Raw genomic sequence first — 23,004 nt, 5'->3', positions numbered from 1 at the left:
CCTGCAAGTCAAAACAAACCAATCTGACATACAAATCCTATTTGCAAAAACTAATCAATCTCTTAACAAAAAGTGGAGTTAGAATGTAGCTGTATGTCATTTGCATTAATTAAATATATCAAAGAAGATGGAATGTATGCTGTCAGAATTTACAATATAGAGAAGAAAGTCATTTTAAATTATATAACTACAGAAATGGATACCTTTAATGAGAGAAGACAAAAGCTGTCTTTAAAATGAATGACTCTTTTCAAAATTTTATTAAAAGCAGAGATAATCAAGATTGTTATGCTGATGTTATTTATTTTGCGTGTGTTTGTTATTGGCAAGAATGCATTTTCCATTTCTTGTAGACAAGCAGAAAGCCACAGAGACTATTTAAATTCAAATTCTGGGAAATCAAGAAGTACACAACAGTCAGCCATCTACAAATTGCTGATTAACATGATGTCTAGACAGTTTCTCATGAGGGTAACATTATTAATTAGCAGTTTGGTTAATCACAATAGCAAAAGTAATTTTTGGAGTAAATATTTTATGAGTGTGCCCATCAATAAGGCAAAAGTAAAAGGAAATGTTTTAATTAATTCATTTATAATAATATTGAGATTATGGTTGGCAAATTCTGTTTGAGGACTTGAAGAATGATTTAATATTTCTAGTATGGCATGTCATTGTCTTATTGTTTTCAGCTAATGGTACTGTATATCTCAATTGCCTGGCCAAAAATTCTTTCATGTCATCTATCAAGACAATATTAAGGTCCATTAGTGAATAGTTAGATCTGACAAATTTTTTCTTGCTATACATTGTTCTGTTCTTTTAAAACTGTGCATTCTCACATTTATCAGCAAGAAAATATTCACTGTATAGGGAGATATAACATGCTTCCATGTTAAGAAACTAATCTTACTTTCTGTCCATCAAAAGACTAGTTATTTGGAAAAGGAAAAATAAACAAATTGACTAGTTCTCTTTAGCACATAGGCAATGAATCTTTTCAGAAAATGCAGTTAAACCAATATGTTTATAATAATCCATGGTCTTAAAATTATAAGAAAGAAATATAAGTTACATAGAACTTATGTAAACACATATTTCTGAAAAAAGTATCCAAAGAGCTTACTCTCTTTTGCCTTCATAAAAGTTCGTCTATAACCGTCTTCTCACACATAGCTTGCTTAATGTCTCATCCTACTCCCAAACCTCTCTTTGAATTTCAACTGTACTTACCTGAAGGATAAAATCAAGACTACAAAGCTTGCATTTATTTTTCAGTTAGTCATCTGGTCAACATCTTCATTTATAGCCTAGAAGAAAGTGTGCATTAAAATCACATAAAAATTTCCTGCAAAAAATACAATTTTATTTTATATTATACAGATTTCTTAGAGGGTACTTAGATTTTTATCCTTAAATGTATGAATATGTATAACAAAATAATATATGATTCAACTACTAACAGTTAATACTTTCCAGTCCTCTTACAACAGTGGAAAGATAATCTAGAAGAGGGTGGTATACACTTAGTTTCAGGTCAAGATTCTTCCATCAGGACAGGATTTTTTTTTCAAGGTAAATTGGTCTCCTGTTGGATTTCCAGGCTCAACTCCATCAAATTAACTCTACATATTGATATGTGAAAACAATGTATCACGATGACTGAGTTTGTTCTCAAGAGACGTTCTCATCAATCCTCAGGCCTTTCTTCCAGTAAATGCCAATGGATGAACCAGTAAATGCTGATGGACCAACCAATAAATACTGATGGACTCCAGCATGACAAATTGAATGAGCCAATATTAGAAAACACCAAAATACATATTTCCTGTCAAAGAGGCTAACAATATGCTAACATATACTTTAGGCATCATTCTCATATTGAAAAACATCAAAAAAGACAAAATAATAATTCACTTTAAGTCAATATAAAGGTATGGGTAGAAGTATTATATTTTTTCCAAATAAAGAGGGAAGTAATGTATTAGAACATTAGAAAATAATATTCATTGTGGCGTTAAGCTATCATGAAGACTTTAGCTTTACACTGGAAAAGTCCCATAGTACTCAATCGAAACATTTTGATATATCTTTGCTTACCTCTCACCTATATGGATGAAAAAATAATGATTTGTGGGATTTAACTTACCTGAGTTTGTTGTGGAGGAATAATCATTGGAATACAAAAACTATCAAGCAACTATGGGCTTACGATCCAATCAGCAACTTCCAAGATAGAATTCACAATGCATCATCTAAATTTCTGTCTATAGGCAAAACAACAGAACTCCTCATTTGGAAATTTTCCATTGCAGCCTGTTTCCTCCATTCTGTTACTATCCTTCTCCTTCCTTGCAGTGCCACTGAAAGAAAATCCAGAGTGTCAGTCATTTTAGTCACAGTTTATAGGAAGAGACTCTTGATCTGCCTGGCTGCTGCTTGGTCTAGCTCTTTAGGTTTCAAAAGAAATGTGGTTTATCAATGTTTATGACACTAGAACTCATGTCACCCAAACTTACTGAACTATTTTTCAAGCTAAAGAATCATCTTCGAAGTAAGTTCTCCAAAGTAATGAATTCAAAGAGGTATACAAAGTAACAACAGAAAATGCATGTATTGAAAGGGGTACTCAGGATAATCCGTGGAAGCATGGGAAGTTGCAGCTTCTTTTTCTATTTATTTTTTATCTAAAAACCTAAGGAACATTAGCTTGTAACAATATCTGACTTACAGTTTAACACTGGTAGCCTCACTAGGCCTACATGCCAGAAGGTCATATGTCACTTAACTACAGGGATACATTCTGAGAAATGGGGCCTTAGGCGATTTCATCATTGTGCGAACATCATAGAGTTTACTTACACAGACCTAGGTGGTGTAGCTGACTACACACCTAGGCTACAAACCTCTATAGCACTGTTACTGTACTGAATACTATAGGCAATTGTAACACAATGGTAAGTATTTATGTATCTAAATATAGAAGAAGTACAGTAAAAATATGGTATAACACGTAAAAGTTGATAAGCCTGTATATTGATAAGCACTTACCATAAATGGAGCTTGCAGGACTGGAAGTTGCTCTCGGTGAGTCGGTGAGGGAGCGATGGGTGCATGTGAAGGCCTAGGACATTACTCCACACTGCTGTAGACTATAAACACTGTACACTTAGGCTACACTACATTTAATTTTTAAATTTACTTTCTTCAATAATAAATTCATCTTAGCTTACTGTAACATTTTTACTTTATAAACTTTTTAAAGAATCTTTTGACTCTTAAAATAGCACTTAGCTTATAACACAAACACATGCACCTTGTGCAGTTGTACAAAAGTATTTTTTCTTTACATCCTTATTTATAAGCCTTTTTCTATTAATTTTTTTTAATTTTTAAACTTCTTTGTTAAAAACTAAGATCCAGCTGGATGCGGTGGCTCACGCCTCTAATCCCAGCACTTTGGGAGGCCGAGGAGGGCAGATCACCTGAGGTCAGGAGTTCGAGATCAGCCTGACTAACATGAAGAAACCCCGTCTCTACTAAAAAATACACAATTAGCCGGGCATGGTGGTGCATGCCTGTAATCCCAGCGACTCGGGAGGATGAGGCAGGAGAATCCCCTGAACCCAGGAGGCGGAGGTTCTGGTGAGCTGAGATTGTGCCATTGCACTCCAGCCTGGGCAACAAGAGCAAAACTCTGTCTCAAAAAAAAAAAAAAAAAGAAAAGAAAAGAAAAGAGAAAAGAAAAGAAAAGAAAAGAAAAGAAAAGAAAAGAAAAGAAAAGAAAAGAAAAACTGAGATCCAAACACACACATTAGCCTCGGCCTAATCATCAATGTCACTGGGGTCAGTATCATCAATATCACTGTCTTCTCCCTCCACATCCTCTTTCACGGGAAGGTGTTTCAGCAACAATAACAGGCACGGAGCTGTCATCTCCTATGATCTCCTATGATAACAATGCCTTCTGAAACACCTTCTGAAGGACCTGCCTGAGGCTGTTTTGCATTGAACATTTTTTTGTTTTAGGTAGAAGGAGTACACTGTACAGTAAGAAGTATAGTATAAATACATAGACCAGTAGCATCATTGTTTACTATCAATATCAAGTATTATATACTATATGTATTTGTGTTTGCTATACTTTTATATGATTGGTAGCACAGTAGGTTTGTTTACAACAGCATTAGCACAAATATGTGAGTGTTGCATGTGCTATGATGTCACAACAGCTACAATGTCAATAGGAATTTTTCAGCCCCATTATAATTTCATGAGACCGCCATTATTTATGTGGTTCATCACTGACAGAAATGTTGTTATGCGATGCGTGACTATGCTAGCAGTAGCCTGTAGGGGAGCAAAACTCCATAGTATAATGCAGTTAGCAGTGATGATCATGTTGGGTGTATTGAGATGAATTACAATCTCTGTGCAGGGTTTAGTAGATTTACAGATTATATGATCCATCTTTAAGAAAACTAATGTTCACAAAATTTCAAGTGGCAAAGACGTTATCTTGGAAGAATCCATGCATTAAAGATAAAACTAATTAAGGACATGTATGAATTTTTTTAATAGCAGAGTTGACGTGTGTCCTCCTCTTAGTACAAGCCCCCTGTCAGGTACAATGCAAAATAAAAACAACAATGACCTAATCAAAGTGAAAAGAAAATACCCCTAGAATTTGAAATTGTAAAGAAAACTGTTTGAAATGTGCTATTTAAAATAATTATGATCTGCTTATACACTTTTGATGGGAGTGTAAATTAGGTCAACCATTGTGAAAATCAGTGTGGCAATTCCTCAAAGAGCAAAAAGCAGAACTACCATGCAACCCAGCAATCCTGTTGCTGGGTATATACCCAAAGGAATATAAATCACTCTATTATAAAGAGACATGCATGCTTATGTTTATTGCTGCACTATTCTCAATAGTAAGAACATGGAATCAACCCAAATACCCACCAATGATAGACTGGATAAAGAAATTGTGGTACATATACTCCATGGAATACTATGCAACCATAAAAAATAACGAAATTATATCTTTTGTGGGAAAATGGATGGAGCTGGAGGCTATTTTCCTTAGCAAACTAATGCAGGAACAGAAAACCAAATATCACATGTTCTCACTTATAAATGAGAGCTAAATGATAAGAACTTATGAACACAAAGAAGGAAACAATAGACACTGCAGCCTACTTGAGGGTGGAGGATGGGAGGAAGAAGAGGAGCAGAAAAGATAACTACTGGGTACTGGACTTAATATCTGCGTGATGAAATAATCTGTACAACAAACCCCTGACACGTGTTTGCCTATGTAACAAACCTTCACATGTACCCCCAAACCTAAAATAAAAGTTAAATAAATAAATAAAATAATTATGTTCTGCTTTCAGGGTATATATTTGTAGGTAGGATGGGAAAACATGACTAGATGTACAAACACCAAATTGATGATCGTAGTTTTCTCCCCAATATTAAAAGATGGCATTTGCTGACAAGAATGGATTGCTATGAACTGTGACTTGTCAAATTTTCCTCTCATCGTTTTTTAAAATTAGGATGTCATAATCATACTTCATACATTAAAACTTAAGTAATTTTTTTTAAGTTTTTTGAGTAGTTACTTTAATCTTTTTTTTTTTTTTTTTTTTTTGCTATTATACTTTAAGTTCTGGGATACATGTGCAGAACATGCAGGTTTGTTACATAGGTATGCATGTGCCATGGTGGCTTGCTGCACCCATCAAGCTGTCATTTAGGTTTTAAGCCCCACATGCATTAGGTATTTGTTCTAATGCTCTCCCTCTCCTTGCCCTCCACAGGCCCTGGTGTGTGATGTTCCCCTCCCTGTGTCCATGTGTTCCCATTGTTCAACTCCCACTTATGAGTGAGAACATGAGATGTTTGGTTTTCTGTTCCTGTGTAAGACTTAAGCAATTTTCTCAGTGTCATTTCTCCATCTCCACTGTGGCCTAAATTGTGCAGAACCTGCTGCGAGTCTAAATATGAGTTCACAGATGTGACAGGCAGATAGGTTCCCTAAAGATTTCCACGTCCTCATCTCTGGAAACTGTGAGTAAATCACTGCACATGGCAAAGGAGAATGAATAATGGTTGCAGATAAAATTGATTGATAATCATGTGACCTTAACATGGAAGGATTGTCCTAAGTTGTCCAGGTGTGTCCAGCATCCTTAACAGTAGGACAGAAAGGCAGGGGAGGAAGGACCAGGGGGATGGCAGCTGGAGACAGAATCAGCAGCTAAGGAATGCAGGCATCCTCTAGTAGCTGAAAAAGGCAAGGAAACAGAGTTTGCCAGATCTTCCAGGAGTACAGCCCTGCTGACACCTTGATTTTAGCCTCGTAAGGCCCATTTCAGACACCTGACCTTCAGAACTGTAAGATTTGTGTTGTTTTAAGCCACTAAGTTTGCAGCAATCTCTTACAGCAGCAACAGAAAACTAATGCAAGAGAGTTCTTGATTTACACGTATGCATGCTTGCAGGTATACACATATACACACATACCCCTAAGGGAGAACCCACCAAGAACTAGAAAGTTGTTTGCTGGCAAACGCCTTCTAACATATGGTTTAGTAAGAAAATGTCCCAACATTATGAAACTATCACTATCACAGGCTAACATAAAGAAACAAAAATTTGCAACAAATACAGCAAAGGCTTTCCCCCATAAGACCTCATATAAATTAATGAAAGCAAGATCAAGTTAATAAATGAACAAAAAACTTCCAAGGTAATTCACAAAAGAAAAAACATAAATCGCTAATAAAATATGAAAATATGTCAGATGAAAAAGAACTATTGCAAAAATAAATAAATGAAGAGATGCCATTTTGTTTATTTTCTTGGCATGTATTTTTAAGTGACACTATCCTATGGTATGGAAAGGAAGCACTGTCAGTCACTGCTGTGGTAGGATAGATGATACAAACTTTCCGAAAACCAAAAATGTATAAAAAATGTCATAAAAATATTCATTGTCACTTCTACAATAATAATAATTTTACCTCTGGGAATCAGGTCATCAAAAATTCAGGAAAAGCATTAATATTTTTCATAATATTATTTATAACTTGAAAACAACTTTCAATAATAGAACATTAATACATAGCAGTATATTTAAATAATACAAATTTATGTAGTCATTAATAATTAAGCTTATGAAGAGTATTAACTTGGGTCATAAGAGTATAAGTGATATATAGCAACTACAAGAGAGAAAGATTGGAAAGAAATCTATTGTAAAGTTATTAATGATGGGATTAGGGACCATTTCTTTCTTGCGTATGTAACTGGTTTACTGAATGGGTTGGTAGAATACAGTCGAGAGGCAATTTTGTTTGTTCTCTCACTGCCCCTTCAAGTACACATTACAGCTTTGTTCCATCTCACCTTTTGGATCATATTCCAAGCAGAATTTATAGCTCTTTTAGCTCCTCAGAGATATTAAATATCTAGTCCAGGTCACTGCAAATTCTCATCCACTTAAAAACTCTCCCACTCAGCTTGGGCCTGATTTCAACCTGCAGATTTGCAGAGAGTAAGGAACACAGCACTGCTTCCTCTTCTTCTCACCCCACTTCTCTCACTGTTCCTCTGCATTATCGTGGGGATGAAGTTGAAGGAGAAATGGTGGGAGAAAAGGAGGGAACAAGGTGTTAGCATGACAGGTTCCATTTTAACCTGGCAGGGTTACTCTCTGGGTGTGACAGCTCCCACACGCTCATGCTTCTTCTTGTGGGGTGCTTTTAGGGGTTCTTCAGAATCCCACCCCGCCCCTCCTTCAGGATCCCTACCTGTTTCTCGGATGATCAGCCTGCCTGGTTTGCCACTTTGCACCCCTGCTTGCCTTCTACAGCCAAAGTACCATCATCCTTCTTCTGAGGTCTCCTGCCCTACCAGGAAGTCCTCTGGGATGGCTCCAACTCCAGAACAGCACAGGAAGATCTCTCCAGAGGCCTTACCCCCAGGCTAAGGGCACACACACACACATCATGCCCTGCCAATTCTGCCCAATCTTGTCTACACACACTGCAACCAAAAGCCCCTCTAGACACAGCTCTTGCCTTTTGACTCTTCCAAGTGTGAGTTGGGTGCCAAGCCCCCATGTTTCCCAAAGTGTAAGAAATGTTAAGCTCCCCAAGTGCTTTCTGAAGCACCCCATCACTTGGCTTGAGGTGAGAGGAGGTGCCCGCTGGGTGGGAGGAGCCATCAGCACCCTGGCAGATATCTCTGTAAGTCCTTCTCCTAAGACCTCACCCTAAACTTTTCTCTAACCTCTCAACCTCTCAGGGCTTCTTGGCCTTTGTCTAGACAGTCCAGAGGTGGATTACAAGCTCAGGGTCCTAATTCACGTGGGCAGTCAAAAGCCCCAGATATCTTGTTCTCTGCATTGGAAACTTTAGCCTTTGACACCAGGACTATCAGAAAAAGTTTCTTTTCCCTGTATTATTTTATAATGGGGGTAAAGGGTGGAAACAAATATTAACAAAGACAAGAAGATAAACTATAGCAGCTATCAAGTATCTATTTTTCATATCTATTGAAACGCTTATAGTAAGTATTTTTAGACTGGACTAGATTCATTGACAATTTTGTCCTCTAGGAATTGCAGTGTCTTTGGTTCCATGGAATAAAAATCGTCCTCTCAGCATCATAAATGCAGAGGTTAAATTCTACTCCTGCATTTATTCTGTGAATTACTAGTATCCAAAGTACAAATCATCTCTTCTATTTTATTTTATCACTACTGAATCACCAGCAAGTTAATGTGTTTTCTTGTGGTATGATTAACAAAGCAATTTAGTATCCAAATATGATTTACATTCCCAGAGCATTTTAAATAATTAAGTAGATGATTGGTATTTAATTTATAAGCAACATGTTTTGATTCCTTCTGTAGCTTTTAAACATGAAAATAGTTATAGTTAATTAGCGCTAGTACAAAATGCTCAATCATCAGAAAAAAATCAAAACTTTAAAATAGATTTCTTAATAATCTTTGCTGATTATAAAATACAGGAACTGTAAGTCCCAAATCAAAATCTAAGTGAAATATCTAGAAATTGGTTTTTTCCCCCATTTCTGTGTACTTTTTAGAAAGCTATTAAGGCTACATAGAAGTGAAAATGCTCTTTTAAAATCACAGCTATCAAAAAAAAATCACAGCTATCATTTTAAAAGAGTTTTTCCTGTAAACTCTTAAAAGTTGCTCATAAATATTTATCTCTATTAGATTATATTGGCTCTTTAAGTATGGAAACTTGGCATAGATTCTTAAGGTACACATTTTTTCCCTTTTGCAGTTGGTGGGTTTTGTGTATGCCTGTTACGTGATCAGTATTTCCATGGAAGAAGAAGACACATGTAAGTACTGTTTTCTCTCTCCCTGTGTGTTCCTTTTGAATGAGATACAGCTTCCAAAACTAATCATTACCGGGCTATGAAATCTTTTATATTTGGAGTCTAAAATGATTGAACACAGCATACTAAAGTTACAGTCAAGAGTTGACAGACTGAATTGCACACAAATAAGGTGACGCTACATATTGAAACACTCAATTTGTGAGAGCACGTGCAGAGACTCAGAAGGCCAAGGACTGCTGTCATATTATATCTTAGCAACTTTTCATCACACACCTAACTGTTATGCTGAGTAGACAGTCAGCAGTTGTTTTACCTATTACCAATTTTAGGCATGTTGGTGGCAGAATTTTGAAGTCTGAGTAACAGTAATGATATCAATACAATAATACATTACAGAAAGATCTATATGTGTATAAACCATATAAAATGCAATGAAAAAACTAAAATTTACAACCTTCCAGGTGAGATGCAAAAAAAAAAATTTACGAGGTGCTAAAAAAAAGTTAATGGGATGCTTAAAAGCTAAATCATGTTTTAGCAGAACACCCAAAGGAAAAACATTTAATATTATGACTTGAAGTTATATGATAGAGCTTTAGCACCATAGGTCAACAAATGACCTTCATTGAGTACCTGCTGATGTATAAGACACTTCTTGGCACAACTCTGTTAGGGACTCACATTTTTTAATTTACTTTCAAAATTTTTTTTCTTTTTTTTGAGATGGAGTCTCCCTCTGTCGCCCAGGCTGGAGTGCAGTGGCATGATCTCGGCTCACTGCAAGCTCCGCTTCCCGGGTTCACGCCATTCTCCTGCCTCAGCCTCCTGAGTGGCTGGAACTACAGGCACCCGCCACCATGTCCGGCTAATTTTTTTGTATTTTTAGTAGAGAAGGGGTTTCACCGTGTTAGCCAGGATGGTCTCGATCTCCTGACCTCGTGATTCGCCCGCCTCAGCCTCCCAAAGTGCTAGGATTACAGGCGTGAGCCACCGTGCCCAGCCTACTTTCAAAATTTTAATTTACTTTCAAAATTTTAATTTACTTTCAAAAACTAAATTATTTTAGATAAAGAAATCACACCTAACCAAACCAGAGATTGCATGGCAGTCATTGTTTGAATTTGTAACAAAATGAAGCAAAGTAACTAGCCATTATAACTTCCTTCCAGAACACAACCTCAAAGGGGTCTGATGAATGCTTCCCATCAAACAGATGGGTGGTGCAGGATATATGAGTTGGAATCCAGAATCTGATGGGGTCTTGTCTCAATTTATTTGACCAAACATCAGACCCTGAGATTAAAAGTATCAGGCAGTGAAAACATGCAGACAAATTGCATCACGTATTTAATGCTTACTCAGAGTTTTTTTTTTTTTTTAATGCTAGATAAGACAAAAAGTTTCTGTCACTTGACAAGTGCAGTTCTAATGACAACACTTTTCATTTTGAGGTTAACTTCAAATCTCTATTTTTAGGAGTTTTATTAGTAGTTCTACAACCTGAAGGAGTTAATATACAAAAGGTTAGCAGCATGCTTCCAACCCACAGCTAAGACAGGCTGCACAGCCAAAAACGGTTGAGCATGAACAATATTAACTGGAATTTCAACCTGAAAGTTATTGGAATTTGAGCTGAATAAGTCAAAAAATTAATAAATTGATAAGTCCCAGCTGAATCTCTTACAAAGTAGAGACCTACTTTTGAGTAGTTATCAAACAACAACAACAACCAAAACAGTCCTCTTTCTTTTCCTCCTCACTAAACTGGTCAAAGACTCTCAAAAGACACCAGTGCTCAGTTGTACCTAACAGTAGGAGAAAAGGCAGATTAATCAATAGTCTTATTATGTAGTGCAATAAATATACAAAAGTCTTTTCCTTGAGACTTGTGGTTTAAGCAAAGCTGGGAAATGCAAAATGGCATGCAAAATAAAAGACTCATCTAAATGGATACTTTTGTTAACTTTCTATTAGCCTTCTTTTCAGTGTATATAAATTGTATTGTTCACTGCCAGATATTGTTGTTCCATCGACTTTGATGTCTTTAATTAGCTTAAGTTTCTCTATAGAAATCTCTGAATCAGCTATTTCAATGCCCTTCAAACTGGGATTGAAGCAGCTGCTAGGAGACTATTCTATTAGTGGTTTAATTCTAGCGTTTGTTATTAGGGCCATACATTACGTTACTGAGAGACATCTGGATATAGTACTTGTGTTGTCATCAATTCAAATTGACTCAGAGTCAAAATGAAACTTGGGTGCTCAAAGCAAAGTATATATGCCCAAGACTAACTTAACATGATCATCTGCTGGAAGAGAGATGACAAAGGAAAGCAGTCACAAACATCTGATAGTTCTCAAATGAGGGTAATTTTATATTTTTTATTGAAAGAGGTAGGAAACAAAAGTGCAGACGTAATTAAGTCGTCCCAGGGTCTTCAGAAGGCAGATGTGAGCAAAAAGTAATGTTGAAACCAATTGCAATGATCTCATACACTAGTACTATTTGTGCCAACACTTAGCTTTTAGGTGCAATAATGAACTGCCCCTTGGATATGACATTACCAACCCTCAGTCAGGAAGACATGTCCTTTGAATTATTTTTCCAAAACTTACACATAAGATAAGTAAACAATACTGGTATCTTTCCAATTTGTCTAAGTACACTTCTGGAGAGCTTATTCTGAAAGAGAACTGCAAATATAATATAATGTCAGTTTTTTGGCAGGCAATACATCATTCATAATTTTAATTCTGTTCTAACTAATGAAAATTTCTGCATTATTCAAAATGCAAAGTTAAGCCTTGTTCTTGGGCTGAAAACTGCCAGCCAGCCTTAAAAATTAATAACAGCTACCACTTCCCTCCTCTACACTCTTAAAGTGGATATATGGGACTAACATTTCAGACAGGTATTTCCGAAGGGTAATAAATACTTGAGGAAACATTTATTTCTAGCCACCCATCTTCTTAGTTACCTCTCAGCCTCTTTTATTAACTATTTCTTATAAAGATTATGATTGCAGGTCAAAGACAATGAAATAAAAAGCTCACAAAAGGCAGAGTGCTAGGTGGGGTCAGCGCTTTTCGTCATTCATTCTAATGAAAAAGCCTAGTTATATCTCTTCCTTCCATTTTTCATTGCTTTTAAATATATATACATAAATATATATCAATCTCCATGAACACTTTCATGAGACTAGAATCTCTGGAATCATAATGATAAAAATCTGTCAACACCTTGTTTGGGAATCATTTGCTGAAAATGAACTTGAGGATTTGTTACTACTTGTTAGACTTTCCAGAAATAATGTTTTTAATTCAGAGAAGCGTGGAGATAAGGTGAAATATACTGAAAAATAGCATTTTACTTCTATCAATACTGCCAGGCTTTTTCAGAGGGTCTGTTGCTAGCACTACTCCTTCTGATATTAGGCTGCAAATTGCAACTGGCACATTTATTTGGGCTCACAAAGGCTAGTCTGGGTTGTATATGTTGAATGATGAGACAGAAAAGTATATTGAAATCCCTAACAGTTTTTGAAAGGAAATGAACCCCTCAGATGTGGGTTCAATATTTTACATTAAAAAGCTCTAAATATTTCTTTATATAAACATTTGACACTTGCTATTATACTTTTGAGGAAATTTTAATTGGAAGGAAGCATAACTATCGGAAAAACATTTCATCGCACTACTGTCCTTGAAGCTTCCTGCTGGCTAATGTTCATGTATTTACCTGTCTGCCCATGAACTCCTTCTAAGAAAATGAGGTGATATTTCCATAGCAATGGTGTGAGCTGAAAAATTTTTAAAATCCTATCTCCACCTAAGAACTTATGAAAGAAGCAAATGGTAGGAAAAAAAAAAAAGACTAGTTTCAATGTTAATTTATGAATTTCCTTTCCCCAACTTATAATGTATGGAAGCCTCAGAGAAGTAAAGTGACCACAAGGCCAGACACCAGGGGAGGGAATAAGCAGAGGCCTGTAAGATCTTCAGAGTAGAAAACCAGTTGATTGTTTTGCACCCCTAGCAATGTATGAACATTTGAAGGTGAGAGGAGCGGACAATGCTGTAAGTCAAAGATGGAAAAATGTGCAATATTGGTAAGGGTGATCCTGAAGTCACAGTGAACATTTCAAAGGAGCCACCATATTTGCCTAATAAGCCGTTAAGAATCTACTGATTCTCATAGTGCATATCTTTTTTCTCTTTGGTAACTATCTAGTTGGTTGCGTGTAACTGTCCTAAAGGCTGATTCTCTCTCCATCAGCCTCACTAGAGCTCAGATTTAGATCCTGAAACATTTTCCTAATTTGCTGAGATGGCTCTGCCAAATAGCTACACAATGACTAGCTAATCCTCCCACTAGCACACACCTATGAGGGTAGAATCTTTGTTTTGCTCCCCACTGTAACCCTATAGTTCAGAAAAATGCCTTGCATGTAGAATTCAATAAAGAAATATTTGTTGGCTGGGTGTGGTGGCTCAACCCTATAATCCCAGCACTTTGCAAGGCTGAAGCAGGCAAATCACTTGAGCTCAGCAATTCAAGGGCAGCCTGGTCAACACGGTGAGACCTCATCTCAACCAAAAATACAAAAACATAGCTGGCTGTGGTGGTATGCGCCTGTGGTCCCAGCTACTCAGGAGACTGAGGTGGGAGGATCACTTGAGCTTGGGGTCGGAAGTGGGAGTTGGTGGGATGGAGGTTCCAGGTTTCAGTGAGCTGAGATCCTGCCGCTGCACTCCAGCCTGGCTGACAGAAGGAGACGCTGTCTCAAAAAAAATAAGAAAAAGAAATATTTGTTGAGTTTATAGTGTTAAATAAATTTTCTGGGCCCAACAACTCGGTTTTACAAAGTCACTTTTAAAACCTCAAGGTTCTCAAGTTTGATACTGCTTTATATTTCGAATTTAGTGAGATGTCCGATGCACTTGCAAATGTTTATGTGAGGCAAGTGGAAGTCCTACATTTTTAATGCAAATAGATATATTTTTAGTAATTTTGAAAGTCAAGGTATAGGGAGATAAAATAAACCTCCACTGTACCACGTCAGAACAAGAGCTTGATTTTGTAAACTCCTGGACAAGATACCCCTGAGAAAACAGGGACTTACTTGAAAGGGATGCACTCACAGAGTAAGGCAGGCATTTAGGAGTCAACTCATCTGCAACATGTGGTGACGGGGACAGAGTTACTGTCAAAGAGTGGGGACCAGCAGGGTTGTAACCTCGGCCACCCCACACACAGGAAGTTCAGGCAGCACAGAACAGGATCCCAGCTACAGTGCTCTGGTTGAGTGACAAGATTCCATCCCTTAAAAAGGTTACTGAGACAGACTCGCTCTCAAGAATATCATAAGCATTCAAATGCCCAAACCAGCAAACCAACTGGAGATTCCCCACAGGGGAAAGATAGAGAAGTCCCTTTACCAGAACCAGATCCAAGGTTACCACTAAACTCACAGTGAAGTAGAGCCTAAAAGATTGCCTATCTCCTTAAGCCAGGATTCCTGATTATAATTCAATCTGACTAGGAATCATCTACAGCAATATATCCTACTCTTCTCCCGCCCCCACCTCCAGCCACATCTGTTTTCCTGAATCCACCAAGAGCTTTCGTACCCAGGCCTTTGAGAGAGGCCTCCTCCCTCTGTCGACCCACTAACTTATATATACCCTTCAAATTTCGGCTTAGCTGTCTCTTCCGAAATTTAACCATTTTCCTCCCACCCTCTCTGGGTTCGTTGAAGATACTGATGATATATTGTGAAATGCTTTCATTGCACACTGTGCTTTTCCCTTGGCAACATTTAACACAACTGTAATTTTTTAAAGTCATGTTATTCACCAAGGCTGACCCCATTTCCTAACATAAAGGGAACCCTACACAATTTTCAATGAATAAATATTAAATGAATGGGTCGATGTATGAACAAATGGACTCAGTAAGATGATTAGGGTTTCCAATGGCAGAGATCGGGGAGAAGGTTCTTCCTTTTCTCTTCTTTATCTCCATTTATATAAATGACAGCTCTTCACATCAGCTGAAAAGCTTGGGCATATTCCTTGTATTCCCTGACTCTTCCCAGATTGTCCACACCCAGTTAATCATCTAATGAGACATCTTCACCTCCTGTCTTAGTTCTTCTGGGCTGCTATATCAGAATACCATAGACTGGGTAGCTTATAATAACAGGAAGTTATTTCACAGAGTTCTGTTGTGAAAAGTTTAAGATCAAAGTACCAGCAGACTTGGTGTCTGGTGAGGGCTCACTTCTCTGTTCATAAATGACTGTCTTCTTCCTGTGTTCTCACATGGGCAAGCGAGCAAGGCAGCTCTCTGAGGTCTCTTTTATAAGGGCACTAACCCATTCATGAGTGACCTAATCACTTCCCAAAGGCTTCACCTACTAACACCATCACATTGGGGATTGGGTTTCAACATATGAATTGGTGGGGGTAGGAGGGGAATAAACATTCAGACCATAGCATCTCCCTTCAAATAACTAAAAACTCGTGCATGTTCTTTTTTTTTTTTTTTCTATTTTTAAAACTGAATTATCCAGTTTTTCTTTATTGTTTTATTTTATTTATTTTATTTTTAACTTTTATTTTAGGTTTGGGGATACATGTGAACCTTTGTTACATAGGTAAACTTGTGTCATGGGGGTTTGTTGTACAGATTATTTCAACACCCAGGTATTAACACAGTACCCAATAGCTATCTTTTCTGTTCCTCTTCCTCCTCCCACCCTCCCTCTTCAAGTAGACCCCAGTGTCTGTTGTTTCCTTCTTTGTGTTCATAAGTTCTTATCATGTAGCTCCCACTTATAAGTGAGAACTTGTGGTATTTGGTTTTCTGTTCCTGCATTAGTTTGCTATATATTTTTTCTTACTGTTTTGTAGGAGCTTTAGGTACAAGTCCTTTGTTGGCCAGGTAAATATAAAATGTTTTCTTTCATTCTTTTATTTATTTATTTTTTTACTTTTTAAGGTGCCTTTTTTTGTTGTTCTTAATTTTTTTTTTATTATACTTTAGGTTTTAGGGTACATGTGCACAATGTGCAGGTTTGTTACATATGTATCCATGTGCCATGTTGATTTCCTGCACCCATTATGTTCTTTAACATTCTTCTCACAAACACCCTCTTCTCCATGCCGCAGTAGACCCTGAGTGTGTCTCTGAATCTGCACTCAACTTACTTTTTAATTAATTGCATCCCCCACTCATAAAAGGTGGAGATCATGTCTTACCTACCCTAGGATCTCAGAACCTGCTTCAGTGTATGGAACATCATAGGAAATCAGTGAATATTTGTTATACAAAATACACAGTGGAGAAAATGCTTGTCTTTACATTATCTCTCATATCTCTTTCCTCACTGCCTAAGAAAATTTAAACTTCCCATTCCCTGTACCACAGGAAAAAAAATGATTAATTCATAATAAGGTATTTGTGCACTTATATTGTTATCAATTTTCCAGAGCAAAAGCATGGCCCTACGTTATGCACTTACATTATCTGGAAATTTTCTGGAGAGAAGGTGTAGCCTGTTTTGCCAAAAACTTGAGACCAGCAAGCAGACAACTCTTGCACCCCAGAGGGGGTTCTAATTTTCTACGTTTCTACTTGAAACCAGATGTTAGAAATGATTTCAGTGATGGTGGTCCTAACTCCCAATATCTAGCTCTGTGACCATTGCTGAATCACATCACCTCTTTGGGGATCCACAAGTCACCGACAGCTCTGACACTGCAGTTCTATAGATGATGCTTTTGGCTGGGGGTGATTTCAAGCTGTGATCGGGCACGTCACATTTCCTTCTTCACTGATTTACAAATGGTCAACATCAGGAGTGGTTTCAAAACACCCTGACCTCTACGCTCCAGAGTCACAGTAACGAAATCTGATGCATCAGCCTCAGCACTAAAACAGGCCGTCTACACAAATGCCTGCCCACTCAGAAGGAGGAATCACACCTCCCTACTCCCTGCTTTAGACAGGTCAGAGCTCTCCAGTTCTCACCATAACCAACAGTGCTAGGCTGTACAGCATTTCTCAAGCACTTTACTTGAGAAGGAAGGATGAAGAATCTGCCATCCAGATGGTGCCGAGTGGAAAATGTGGGATTTGGGATGCAGATGTGATAATGAGGGAGCAAAGTACCAAATTTAAAAATCACACCCTCATGACACCTTGGATGCACAGCAAGGAAAAAAATGGACTGTAAGGATTTTATGAGGATCTTGTGCAATAGTTTTATCCTGGTTATTAGTGGTAAAATTTAGGAGCCCAGCAGAAGAGTAGTTGACAGCATCCTGCCAGGGCCTCTGTGTTTCCATTTTAAACCTAAATTCAGTATTCTAATCCCGACAACCCCCCTTCTCAATGGTCTCAGAAAGCTGGCTCTGCCAGCCCCACTGTGGATTTACTGATCCTCCACTTCTGCACGTCTGTCCCTAAGCTGCTTAGTGGTGCAGAGAGGAGCACATGCCCTGATGCAACCTCACATCACATGTGAGCCGCCCAACCCGCTCCAGGGCCTCCCACTCATTCTTCATCAGTGCTTTCTCCAAGGCCCCTAAAAGTGAATTATTTGAGCTGTCAATGCCACAGATCACCCTAGCCTCATTTTAGAGAACTTTGAGTTTCCATCCTCATTTTGGGGATGAACAATTGAGGCCCAAAGAGGCAATATGACTGCCAGCGGCTTTCTCCTCCTCTGCCCTGCACCCTTAGCATTAAGACTCTATCACTGAGACTCTGTCACACAAAAAATAAAAGCAGTGGGAATGATTTCCTCAAGTTCCCAGGCTCTCTATCTGTCAGATCTGTCTGTGTCCATCCATGATCATCATCTTCCTGACAGAAAAAGCAGCCTTCATTGTGTCCCATGGCTTTTGTGGATGCTATGTCCATCCCACCCACCTATTTAAGCACCTTGCTCTCTTAATAATTTTTTCTCTCTGTCCCCTCCCCCAACTTTACTCCCTCTGCCAAGCTTCTTCCTCCACTAAGTCTTTTCCTTTCAGCTTGTAAACAAAGTCACATCAACCAGAAAAAGAAAATAGAAATCCCACTTGACTCCAACTGGCATGAATTTAACTTTCTGGTCTGTCATACTCCTTCCCTCCACATCCCAGCTTCTCTGCAAAGTAGCCGAGACTGGCAGCGCTCCCTTCCTCACCCACCTCCCACTCACTCTCATGCCTCCTGAGTTATCACTGAAGATGCCGTCTCAGAGGCCAGCAGGGACTTCTTAATTGTCAAGTTCTCTTGGATCTTATCAAGATTGATTGACAGCTTTGGCTGCTGTTGACTTCTCCTTCCTTGAACACTTTCTCCCCTGGATTCCTAGAAAATTGCATCTCTTGAACAGCACATATTTTGCCAATTAAAAATTATTTTTAATATCTAGTGTTCAATAGTAGAGTGACTATAATTTACAGTATCTATTGCACTTTGGGAAATAGCTAGATGAGAATACTTTGAATGTTTCTACCATAAAGAAAAGACAAATATTTAAGTGATGTATATCCCAAGTACACTGGTTTGATCTTTGCAAATTATATGAATGTATTAAATTATCACACGTGCGCCAAAACTATGTACATCTATTATGCCTCAGTTTTTAAAGGTACTTTTAATATTCTTATGCAGATTAAGCAGATTTCTGATAAAGACACAGGTAACCAATTTTGAAGAACTTGTTCAAGCTGCTTTTGGAGTGATGAGCTGTCATTATGTCCTTAAAATATTAACTAATCATTCCTACTATAGAGCTTATATTAACATTCACACTGTTATACTAAAGCATTTTAAGTAAGGTCATGCAATAAAACAGAAATGTTTTAAAGTAAGGCCAGACAATAAAAGAGATGTTTGTCGTTTTAAATAACAAAATGGCATATAATATTTTTAAGAGCTATAGTCTTGGACCAATTATTTAAGATTTAATGGAGATCTGATTTTACACTTCCTTAAAAAGAAGTATCATACAAGTAACCAGCAATAAAGGGCATATATGGAACACTCATCTTCATGCTCCCTAGACTATGTACTTTACTAAGAAAAAAATAATAATTTAGTGTTCTTTCTGGGAACAATATTTGAAACTGCCACCCAAATGAGATATTAGGGAGTATTCATATGACTTGAATGCAAGTGTGAAAAAAATAGGGAGCATTTGGTAAAAGCATTTATCTCTCCTTCTAAATTGTATAAGACACAAAGTGAGTTAATTATAAATTATATCTAAGTTATAACAAACTAGTGTTTCCATTTTATCCACATTTTTCCTCATAGAAGGAAACAGATCTTTCTCTTTCTCTCTCCCTCCCTCTCTCTCTTTCTCGCTGATTGTAAGTACAGAAAGTCTATATTAAAGTTAGTGGTATTTTCTGAAGACATCTTTCTTTGTCACAGTTCAATCAACTACAAAACTCCTACTGTTTCCCAACCCTTATTCATTTAATGCCACCTTCAGCAATGTCATGACAGCTATGTACAAGCTTGTGTCAAAGACTGGCTGGCTATTCACTAAGCCCATTTGTTTGTTCTCCTCCCAAGCACACGGCTGTCCCATCTATCCCAGCCTCCAGGCAGTTAGATGCCCCATGAGATTGTATTCTAGACGAGGGTTCCAGTCCTGGCTCCTAAATAACTTCCACGTGTGATTCTTCATGCTTTTATCCTTTCTTCCTGGTGGACATAGACCAGCACTGAAGCCTTGGAAGCCACACGTTTCAAATGCCAGAGCCACAGTGACAAATGGGCCTGGGTCGTTGAGTGTTGCTTAGAGAAAGGTTGACCACATAATTTGAGAAGCAGATGATAAGTGCCTTTGAGGCATAAGACACTGAGGAGCACCTGAGAGAGTCTGTCAGAGAAAGCTTCCCTCCCAGACAGGGAGACCCCGGGTAGAAACAGGCAGGAGTTCCCCTGTCATTCAAGAGAGAGTCAGGAGTCCAGCAGCATATCAGGCATACAGCAAACAGAAGTGCCTCCAGCATGCCTGGGAAGCTCTTTTTGAGAAGAGGACATGTAGGCTGAGACCTGAGGATGAAAAGGAGCTAAGAGGCAAAGTCCAGGAGAGCATTCCTGGCAGAAGGAGCAGTAAGCATGTAGGGAATCACTTACTGGAAAGGCTTCTAGCCAAAACAAAGGGCTTGACTTCACAAGCAGCTTCATACCAAATGGTCGAAGAGATGATCTGGGCTTCCCTGACCTGCTGACTCTCAAAAGAGTAGTGAATTAAAGGGCAGATTGTCCCAGAGACCTTCATTGTAAATCCCGTATTGAGCGGGAGGGCTCTGTGAAAAGGATAAAAAGTATACTGTGTTTTTGCAGGTTGTGAGAAAAAAAATCACAGGTTGGGCTTAAGTTTTATTTTCTTTTCCTTTGCTCTACATTTGCCTCATTTTCTATTTACTCACCTACATGTCTATTTGGAAAAGTAAATTAAATCTTTTTTTTTTTTACTTAAGGAAAATAAACACTCAGTTACTAGTCCTAAAGTCAAAGCCAAGGTGTCATACTGACTGTGTTTTCCTTCTAACTGAGACAAGAAAGTTTCAGGGAAACAGGTGAAGACTAAAGTTTCTCTAGGACTTTGTACATTTTCATGAGGGAGGCTTTCCTGCCCAGAAAATTCTATTAATATCTACTTAGGGTTTTAAACTATTATGCAATTTTTTTAAAGTAACAAATTTTTTTAAAACTGTGGTTTTTTTGTTTTTTTAAGCTCTAAATCAAGCTTGTCCAACCCGTGGCCCACAGGCCACATGCAGCCCAGGGTGACTTTAAATGTGGCCCAACACAAATTTGTAAACTTTCTTAAAACTTTATGAGATTGTTTTGAGATTTTTCTTTTAGCTCATCAGCTATCATTAGTGTTAGCGTATTTTATGTGTGGCCCAAGACAATTCTTCCAATGTGGCCCAGGGAAGCCAAAAAATTGGACACCCCTGCTCTAGATGCTACATAGAACTTTAAGTATTCTACTTATAAATCTAGCAAGTGTTAAGAATCACTTTAGGGGAGAGTTTCTTTTCATTGTGGCAAAATACATAACATAATATTAACCATTTTAATATTTTTAAGGGTACAACTCAGTGGCATTAGGTACACTCACAGTGTTGTGCAACCATCACTCCTATCATTTCCAGAACTTTTTCATCATCCTAAACAGTATCTCTGTACCCATTCAACAACAACTTTTCAACTTTTCATCCTCTCCTCCCTCCAGCCTCTAGTAACCTCCATTTACTTTTTTTTTTTTTTTGAGACAAAATCTCACTCTTGTACCCCAGACTGGAGTGTGATGGTGTGATCTTGGCTCACTGCAACCTCTGCCTCTCGGGTTCAAACAATTCTCCTGCCTCAGCCTCCTGAGTAGCTGGGATTACAGACACCTGACACCATGCCCGGCTAATTTTTATATTTTTAGTAGAGATGGGGTTTCACCATGTTGGCCAGGCTGGTCTTGAACTCCTGACCTCAGGTGATCCAGCCACCTCAGCCTCCCAAAATGCTGGGATTACAGGCGTGAGTCACCGCACCCTGCCCTCTATTCTACTTTTTATCTCTGTGCATTTGTCTATTCTAATTACCTCATGTAAATGTAATTACACAATATTTGTTCTTTTGTGTATGGTTTATTTAATGTCCCATAAGGTTTTCAAGTTTCATCCACATTGTAGCATGTATCAGAATTTCATCCTTTTTTTTTTTTTTTTGAGACGCAGTCTTGCTCTGTCGCCTAGGCTAGAGTGCAGTGGCGCCATCTCGGCTCACTGCAAGCTCTGCCTCCCAGGTTCACACCATTCTCCTGCCTTAGCCTCCCAAGTAGCTGGGACTACAGGTGCCTGCCACCACGCCCGGCTAATTTTGTTTTTGTATTTTTAGTAGAGACGGGGTTTCACCATGTTAGCCAGGATGATCTCGATCTCCTTACCTCATGATCTGCCCACCTTGGCCTCCCAAAGTGCTGGGATTATAGGCATAAGCCACCACACTGAAACTTCAATTACTATTCAATCTATTTAAATTCAATAGTCTACATTCCTTTAAATAATCTGTTCCATTTATAACTTAAATTCCCTTAAAAATTTAACATGAATTCATTGTAATTATCATTTTTGGAAGTCCTTCATATATTTGTCCCAATAAACAAAACATTCACTGGTTTTTAAGCTAATCCAGCAAATCTAATAAATCTAATAAAATAAGCTCATTCATAAATTAAATCTCAAGTTTTTTTAACATTACACAAATTTAATAAAATATTGTCATGCTTTCAACCTAAAATCACGAGTATAAAATCAATCACTCAATTAAAATTTTGAATTGGTTTCAGTGGGTTAATCTATCAAATCTAATATAATCCATCTGATTATATTAAGAACTAAAAAGATTTTATATACCGAGATTATTTTGTATACCACAGATTATCCCAATGATTATAAAATTCTAACCTGTACTTTCTGAAATAGTATTAACACTATATGGGATTAGCTTACTTTGTTTTCTCTATAGTTAATTTTATGTGTTAGAAATACACTTCTCCAATAAACAAGCATCTCAGACAACTTAAGGTT

At 37.8% G+C, this 23,004-nt stretch overlaps 1 protein-coding gene across 4 annotated transcripts in view; it reads left to right on the top strand.

Annotated features, from left to right (window-relative positions):
* Positions 1 to 23,004, top strand: part of NKAIN3 (sodium/potassium transporting ATPase interacting 3) — a 706,346-nt gene that overhangs the window by 615,151 nt on the left and 68,191 nt on the right. For all 4 annotated transcript variants that reach the window (XR_004370932.2, XM_032759685.2, XM_032759686.2 and 1 more), the window contains exon 5: positions 9,336 to 9,396. Coding sequence is in view for 3 of the 4 variants with exons in the window: in XM_032759685.2 (XP_032615576.1) it covers positions 9,336 to 9,396 (61 nt within the window). In the remaining variant the exon portion in view is untranslated. The remainder of the gene's footprint in view (positions 1 to 9,335; positions 9,397 to 23,004) is intronic.

Source organism: Hylobates moloch, unplaced genomic scaffold (genome assembly GCF_009828535.3).
Source record: "Hylobates moloch isolate HMO894 unplaced genomic scaffold, HMol_V3 SCAFFOLD_9, whole genome shotgun sequence".
NCBI classification, from domain to species: Eukaryota; Metazoa; Chordata; class Mammalia; order Primates; family Hylobatidae; genus Hylobates; species Hylobates moloch.
Note: the sequence above shows the minus strand (reverse complement) of the source record. Positions and strands in the feature narration are given on the sequence as shown.